Here is a 9238-nt window from a genome sequence, read left to right as displayed (position 1 = left end):
GGTTCAGCAATGCTTTAGGAAGCATAGGAAAGTCTCAATTCTTCTGAGTCAGTAAGAAAAAAAACCAACAATTTTATCTCTACTATCAAGCTTTCTGCTACTGCTGCAAGAGGCTGTCACAGAAGCTAACTGTTCCCCTGCATCTGTTTGAAAATAAAGATGCTATATAGCCTGAGAGAGTATGGGAAAAGAAGACCCTCTAGAGTGTGGTTATATCTCTCTAGCAGATTATCTTTCACAGCCTTATGATACGTCACCTATAATGTATTTAATGAAACATCTTTAATCACATAACCAAGTCATGTAAATGCTCTTTTGTATCTATGGAACTCACTTTTAAAAACTCAAAACATAGAAATCAATTAATTTTGACTATTACGATTTTAGTGAGAATACTGGAAGTATTTGCCTCAAACCCAAACCTGCAGAGGAAGACTCTAACACCATTGGTTTGTTAATCACACCACTAGAAGGGCCACTGAATCATGGATTCTAGAAAGTAAGAATGGAAATATAAAGCTTTCACATTAGGAAAACAAAAAGGTCATTTTAGAACAACTTACAAATAAAGAAACTAGTACTTTAGCACCATCTCATGCATTTAATATTCTTTCTTCTGTAACCACAGAGAACTGGTTATTTTATTTACCACAACCTTCAACAAAATCTGGCTTATCTTACTTTTAAAGCAGTCACTGAGAATAGTATCTCTGAAGCCTTTTAAAGGAATGACAAAGGATAAAACCAATTAAATATGCAGCAAACTTCTATACTTTTTTCCTTTTGGGTAATTTTCTTACAACAGATAAAGCTGGAATTTAGAAATGTAAATTCTCACTACATGACAAGCACATTTTATTATTTGTAAAAACATCTCAATAAAATCATAACCAAATAAAACCATCATTTCAGGTTAGTTAGATGTTAGATAGATGAGAATATAGATTTTTTTCCCTCCATATTCCTATGTTTCATATGCCTTTTTTAAATGTATGTAATAAAAAAAAAAAATTTTATTCAGCCATAACTTCTAGTCTTCTGCCACTGAGCTCCACCTGCTGACAAGTCTTTCAAGTACTGCAGAGTCTGCATACCAAGCCTCAGTTTTATCAAAGGTGCCAGTACAACGCTGCAGTACACATCATACATGTATATGAAATATTTCTGGAGTTGAGAAAATCACATAGTTTTAAATACTTATTCTTAAAAATAATGGGTTTGCATTGTTAAAATATTTGGGTTTACCTTGTAAAAGAAGACGACATATGAAAATGTTATACAGATTTCACTGTATTATTGCTAAGTAAAATTAATGACTACTTTATACTAAGTAAATCTATTGTCAGACAAGCACTTCTTGAAGATTTCCTGTTCTATAACAATTTCTAAGTCAATTCCAAGGCTGTAATTTTGAAATCTTACTGCAAATGCAAACTATCACCATTGTACTTAATTACTCAAATAAATATTATCATGATTGATGAGAACAGGATTCTCCAGTAATTTCCTTTTTTCTTATAATATGTACATGAACACTAGTACACAGTTTATATTTTACAAACAATAAAATTTTCCTAAGAAAGGTCCCACCACAAAAATCACCAGGATGCTTATTTATACAAACAGCCTGTTAGTGTATTTTTTTTTCATCCTGAGACACAGTCAAGACTGACCTCTCAAGGTACAGCAATTTGAAAAAAGTTTAATTTAGACTGCAGTTGTCTCTACCACGTTTTAGTCAATTTTACAAGCACCAGATATCAACTTAATAGTTAAACAAAACTTAAGCGGTATTTGTCTGTCTTAAATAACTTACTCAAGGGAAATCACCCAACAATTAACATACTCTGTTATGTTTCATGATGCATACAAATTATAACACTAAATCCTCTGGAGCCAAATTACCAACATGTTTCTTACTCACAGCACATTTAAAATAGGCAAAAATATATTTCTTAAATAAATCTAGGAATCTCAGTATGTAGCTCCTCCAACAAAAAACAAAACAAAAAAAAATCATAGATAAATTCTATGCCAAAAATATTAAGATGTCAAAATTCTTCACTGTGTATTGTGCATATATCCAAGCATTATTCTCTCCAACACATTGAAACAGAGATTTGGACACCAGAAGACAGACTGTAGTAACCTTGAACTGTGGTGGAAGAAAACCATTACCTTGGTTAGACTTCCCCTCTCAAACAACCCTTACAGGCATTATTCACTACCATCACCACATGATATTACATGAAATAACTAATAAGATGGCCTACCCTAAAAAGACTCCAAGCCTCCTAGCCTTTCACAATCAGTATCCTGATCCTTCCTTTCTTCTCTATCTTTTCGTGTTTTATCAACTCCTTCAAGATCATGATAAGCATACAAGCTTTATAAAATAACATTTTATACCAATGAAAATGGCAAACACCTGCTAGTGCCTTGCAAACATAAAACAGTAGTAGTGGAAGGAATGGATCACTGACAGTTAACTATAACTGTACAATAGAAATGGAAGAAAAAGCAATCCTGGTTTCACAAATAGTTAGTGAAAATAAAAGCATTCCTCTCAAAAGCAACCATTTCATTATTATTTCACTGTGAGCCAAAAGAAATGGCAAGCTAAACCTCTAAAGAAAACACGTCACAAGCACCTCAGATACATCAAACCTAATCCACAAAAGCAAACACTACTGCTTGTCCCTTTAGTAAACAGGTATTCTTTGTTTGCTTTTTTTGTGGTCTACTATCTCTACACATAGCAGCATACCACTCAGAAAAGGAAGTCACAAAAAATATTAGCAAAGTATTTGTTTAATTCCATGTGGTCTCATCACAGAGCAAAACATTTCTTTCGATTATTAACAGCATGCACACATTTAAAAGTAAGTTGAAAAAAACCCAATGTTTATGTCTGTTTAAAGAAAAGAGTAATTCTAGTACACAAAATTAATTTCTCAATGACACGTGTGTAATGATTCCAACAGCTTTTACTGTTAGTTTTCTATCTACAACTGTAAACATATTGCTTCAACACAGCCAGTGAAATTACCAATAGGTACCCAGTCATGACTGTTTATTATAAAACATTTTAATGAGGACCTAAGGACCAAGTGTGCAGAAGACCAAACCAAGTCCACAGACATACAGAGCTATTTGCAACATAACTACATATTTACAATAACTACAAGTTATTGCAACATAAAAAAAAAAATTCACATGACTGAACTGGTTTTCTAAACAAGCCTCCACTAATGCAAAGTGAAGTTTGTTCACTTCAGTCATCCCTGGGAATATCAGGAGACTCTGATCACAGGGCTACAGTAGAATGAAAGGCTGCACAATTCAGTAAAACAAGTGTAAGACTTACTATAGAAGTCACTGATCTGGCATCTTCTTCATAATTCACTACAGGTGGTGGCTCTTTCCCGTCGTTCTCTTGAACCTTTTGCTCCAGTAGTTCTTTCTGGGCTGCAAATTTTGCCTCAGAGCATCTTAATTGCTGAACTGTTTGCTTAAGTTCCTCCAGTGCTTGCTTTTGACTCAGCAAGAGTACAATACTGCAGAGGAAAATGACAATTTTAAAATATAGGTGATTTAAACTACATACTTTGTGTTATAAAAGCTAACAAACCAATAAAAAAAAAATGCAAATGCAACAGAATCATTTATTCAAAGGCATAAACACATGAAGTGTTCTTGAAAATTTTCAAAGCTACAAGACAATGCAATAAAAACAGCTACTTTCCCATTCTCTTTCTCAACCTATCACAAAAATCATGTTGTAATAAGTGCAGATGAAACTACTATTTTAATCCACTTCTGATTGAATTAATAAACACTAGGGTTGACCATCTTTTTAGAGAAGAAACACATTTTTAGATTACGAATTCCAAGTGATTAGAAATCCACTGCAGTCCACACAGTTGTTATAGTAATAATTTGCACTGTTAAATTCATCTTATATCCAGTAAAAATTCATCTATTATGAAGTTGGAGATATAAGTTGTCTCTCCTGGACTGGAAGATCCGCTACTGCATAAGTATTTCTGGACTGCACTCTAAGATTCCTCTTATGAAGCTAAATAATCTGAACCCTACAAGGAGCATTTTTTTCTTCTGCATGTTTTTATGACCTTTCTCTGAATACTCCAAGACAGACATAATTCAGTCAGTACTGAAGGACAAGCAGATCACTTAGAACACCTAGATATAGATAACTAGATGACTCTATTGTCAACAAGAGCTGCCAAAACTAAAAATGGACAGAAGCTACCTACAAGACAGAACCAGCCACAGTACAATACAGACACCCTGAAAAGCACTCAATTGGAGTCCAGTGACATGTGGTCTATAAAGAGATGCAGAGGTCTCAACAGTCTGCAGTAACAGATATAGGTGGCAGAGGGAACAGAACTATGAAGAATGAGGCCAGTATAGAGAAAAATCACATTATCCTGTCACTCTATATATTCAGGATAGAAAAACTCTGGAAGAAAAACTCCCCAGCAAGAGCTACCCGTGGAGAAAAAAGAAATTTAGAAGGCATTGATACTGAGATTGTTTCTTTGCAAACGGATGCTGAGACAAATGACTATTCAAACAAGTTTCAAAGAGATAAGGGAACCATCTGTAATAAAACCCTCATTGGCAGGAAAAGATAAAAATCATATCCCTATAGATAAGCATTGTACTTAGTCATCAAAGAACAGAACTCTGTACAATCAGCAAAATACCATTCACATGTAAAGGATAAATATGACGTATGAAGACACAATTAAAGGACCTGAAACTGAGGTTTGGCCTGAGACTGCACACATTTAAAAGCATCACACAAAGACATGAAAAATTACCCTGGCATTAACTGCAAGATGTTCTTTCATCTGGTTTTCATTACGAGAGAAAAAAAGAGATCGCCCTGTGAAAATTACAGCCTTCCAATATCAGCAGGGCTTTGGTGAACACACACTGGCTAGAATGACAACATCCCATCACTGAATGGTTTCAGTGCATCACGATCCAGAGATAACAAGACATATCCTGCAAGTAAAAACTCATGAGCTATTCTGTTCCCTGAACTCTGGCCAGAGAGACTTTAGTCCAACTGGTTTGCCCAAATCTAACAAATCTTGCTCCTCTTTCCATCTATGCATGAAGAATTGGAGTCTATAAAGTTATCTGCCTATACCTTGTATTAGTGCAACCTTTAGAGTCCCTGTGGCTAGCAAGAGCTATGCTAGTAACCTCACACAGTGAGATGTTGTGTGAAGAGACCTTGCAAGCCAGATCAGGGTAACAGCTTGGGAAGTGGTAAAAAGGTGAACCAAATCAAAACCCAAATACTCAATATGCTATCATGTCAGGAGGGCAGATGGTAAGCTTGACATATACATATATGAATAAAAGATAAATAAAACACTGTGTTGCAGGTGATATCATCATTCGAAGGCAGAAAGGGATATTAGTACGAGGATAATAGTACCAACACAGCTAAATAATGAGGAGGAACACAAAATCAGAGGCCTGTAGATACAATTCTGCACATGTCCTAATGAAAGGTGCAGTACATGCACATTTGTAGTGTTGCCAGAACTATATACCAGGAAACGCTTTCAATCCCCAATTCAGACTGCCACTGCCAAATCAGAAAACAACTGAGAACTTGTGGTATTGAAGCCATGACAGAAAGAAGTGGGGAGAGAGCTTAATTCAAACTGGTTCAAGTCAAGAGACAGAATACATGATTTCAGAGTCTTTTACTGTGATTTTTCCCAGATAAAGGAGAAAAGGAGACCTCCTTAGCACCAAATAGCGAAGCTCAACACCTTGGGTGAGGCTCAAAAATAATAAAGGGTCTAGAGCTTCTGCATTTGGAGTGGACCTCCTCAATTTCTTTCCCGACAACACACTTGCATTACACCCACAGGATGACTTCTGCTTCATATTCTCTTTATTTATTTCTTCTCTCCATTATTGCTCAACCACCTTTACCTTTCAGCTTACCTCACAACACTGAGGCCAGTGCCTGATGCTATGACAGGAGTCAAAAACCTGTGACAGCTGAACCATAAGTACCTGCAAAACCAGCCTGATCACTCAGCACTGCAGTTAAAAGCTGAAAATGGGGTTGATTAAGGTAAGATCAATGACAAATCAGAACTGGGGTGTTTTAAGGGAAAGTTTTATCTGATCACAAGCAATCTAAGCCATATTTCATGCCATTTAAAAAGACCTACAGATACCGGTGCACTCTTGTAAAGGTTTAGGATCTGGCCCATCCACTAGACCTATAACAGACGCTCTCTGTTAATATCTCTCCTCTTCCAAAGGGGAAGAGAAAGGGAATAAGGGAGAGAGACAGGCATTAGAAAACTATTTTCATGAAAATAATAATAATAAAATAAATTTAAAAAAAAATATACATAAAACCAATGTCAAACCCAACTCCCCTGACAGTAATTCTGTCACTTTCACCACTGATGATGTGAGGCAGGCACTGGGGAAGTCTCAGACCAGACTCAGTGGCTGACAAGAACCAGATTCAGGAGTTGGATTCTGGAACTGGATCAAGATCTAAGGCACAACAGAGATAGTCCTCCTCAGATGCTCACCCTTGAAGAAGAGAGCTTGACCTTTGTGATCCCTCAGCTCTATAATGAATATGACACATATGGGATGGAATACCTTGTTGGTCAATGTAGGGCCACCTGTCCCATCCAAACCTCTGTGCAGGTGTGGCTTTTTACATTCTGCACCACTAATATTGTACACAAGATTTAGCAGTGACCTTGGTCTGCACAACACGTCTTGGTATTAATTCTAAACATCAAGTGTAAGCACTGCTAGAAGCAGACACTGCCTGCAAAAATTAACTTCAGAAAGTGAAGTTAGTTAGAAGAGACCTAGCTTGAAAGTAAAATCACTGAACAGAATTAGTTCTGTCCTAAACACAAACCAGGATAAACCTGAACTGAAATCATGTCCTTAACACTACAAACATTTGCTACAGGTTTAGTCAAAGAAGACTGCAGCAAGAAACACAGGGTCTGAACCATTTTCAAAGAGAGACAACTGACAACAAAACTATACTGTGGGGGGAAAAAATAAAAACAAAAACATAAAACAAAACAAACAAACAAAACCCTACATACTAAAACCCAAGAAACTCATCTAGTTCAAATACAGTTTATACTTTAAGTAACATGTAGCAAGGAAGTTAGGTAAAAAAAACAAATAAATTGGAAAATATACTGTGAATACATGTGAACTTCACCAAAGAAAGAGCAGATTATCTAATCAAAACATTATATCATATACATACACGAAGTTGTGGATAAGAATTAAATACTATCCAATGTATGAAGTGACAAGATGCCTTCAACAAAGGGCTTCAAGAGTTCTTCAATGAAAGAAGACAGGATTACCCGAAGACTTGCATTCCAGTTCACTGGTATTGTAAATTAATATTTATGAACGAGTTAGTAAGGTTATGACTGATTTGAACTAGAATCAGAAAAACAGAATCATAGAGGGGTTTGTGAAGGGGTCATTAAAGATCATCTAATTCCAATCCCCCTGCCATGTGCAGGGACACCTCCTACTAGACCACATTGTGCAAAGCCCTGTCCAACCTGGTCCTGAACACCTCCACTGATGGAGCATTCACAACATCCCTGGACAACCTGCTTCAGTGTCTAAGCACCCTCACAGGGAAGAATTTCTTCCTTACATCTAATCTAGATCTACCTTCTTTCAATTTGAACACATTACACCTTGTCCTATCACTACAAGCCTTTGCAAAAAGTCCCTCTGCAGCTTTCTTCGTAGGCCCTCTTCAGATCATAGGAGGCTGCAGTAAGGTCTCCCTGGAGCATTCTCTTCTCCAGGCTGAATAACCCCAACTCTCTCAGCCTGTCCTCATAGGAGAGGTGCTCCAGCCCTCTGATCATCTTCATGGCCCTCCTCCAGGCCTGCTCCAACAGGTCCATGTCCTTCTTGTGCTGGGGGCTCCAGAGCGTGATGCAGTACTCCATGTGGGATCTCAAATGTCACTATAGACAGAAAGTGTCTTCATCTGCTGTACTCAGTTTAGACTGCTATCTGAATATTTTTTCTAACCAGAGACAGAAAAAAAACTGAAGATCTGGCCCAAGAATGGACCTTTATAATAATGTTTTATCGGCACAGTAAAACACTCACTAAGTCCCTGTCTTCATTAGTTTCTATGCAGTACTACAGCATATTGGATCTATACTCAGTTTTATAAAGAAAACTCAGCAAAGAATGAACTTCACCTGACAGGCTCCAAACATATTATTGCATAAGATTTTGTTTTGCACATGACTCCAAAAAAGGCTTTCATAAAATAAGATCTACACAATTAACTCTGCCAAACAGAGAGGCAATGTGAACTGACTCCTCTTCTTCTACCATGCTGAAGTTATAATACTAACCAAAGGGCCAGTGCTTGAGCCATCCCAACACTATGACAATTAAACTAATGAAGCTGCCCAGTTCTCCAGTTAATTAGGATCTGCAGTGGGTAAGGGTTAGCTTAGAGATGGGACACTAACTTGTTCTGCATAGTAATCACTTCTCACAAAATCAGAATAAGGTTAATGGAGGTTACTTCTTATTTAACTCCTAGGAATCACACTGTAGATACTTGTCCCTGAAATTATTATTGTAGTTTGAAATTTCATTTCAACTCACTCAGACTTCTTCTCACAAGTCTTGGAGGACTCTTCTATTTTTTTCTCCAGTTCCAACACAAGTTCCTCTTTGCTCAAAAGGGTTTGCTGTGTCTGCATCAGTTCTTCTATTACTGTTTTTAACCTGTAAGACAAAGATTTCAGAATCTGTGATTTTTAGAATCACGTTATGAATACACAAATTCTATATATTTGGGAACACTGTATTTTGTTTTCCCTAAAGTTGAAAAGGAGCATTACTCTTTAAATTATCCTACTTAGTGCTTGGTGGGGTTTTTTGTTGATATGGCCTTTATATTATGTAACTACTGCATATTTGCACAGATCTCATATTAGCCCCTGTATATATACAGATCTGCTGCCAGCAGGCTCTCCTATGAAAAGAATTTTTGTATAATGTGTGATGAGTTCTCTGAATATTCTTCCTAATATATTGCTAATTTATGAAATGCTTTATGAAAGACTAAAATCTTTCAATTCATGAAGTACATGTTAAATAAATGCAAAGAATCAGTAGTTGGACTGTATTC

The 9238-nt window shown here is 36.5% G+C and overlaps 1 protein-coding gene across 1 annotated transcript in view; it reads right to left on the bottom strand.

The window, feature by feature from the left end:
* Positions 1-8832, bottom strand: part of LOC103772715 (tyrosine-protein kinase Fer-like) — a gene marked incomplete at both ends in the record, with an annotated part of 68074 nt that extends 59242 nt beyond the window's left edge. The window contains 2 exons of the mRNA XM_008940057.1: positions 3368-3557; positions 8710-8832. Of these exons, the coding sequence (XP_008938305.1) occupies positions 3368-3557; positions 8710-8832 (313 nt within the window). The remainder of the gene's footprint in view (positions 1-3367; positions 3558-8709) is intronic.
* Between the last annotated feature and the right edge of the window lie 406 nt (positions 8833-9238).

The sequence above is a fragment of the Merops nubicus genome, unplaced genomic scaffold (assembly GCF_000691845.1).
Source record: "Merops nubicus isolate BGI_N331 unplaced genomic scaffold, ASM69184v1 scaffold15505, whole genome shotgun sequence".
Lineage (NCBI taxonomy): Eukaryota > Metazoa > Chordata > Aves > Coraciiformes > Meropidae > Merops > Merops nubicus.
The sequence above is the reverse complement of the archived record's forward strand: the minus strand, read 5'-3'. Positions and strand labels throughout refer to the sequence as shown.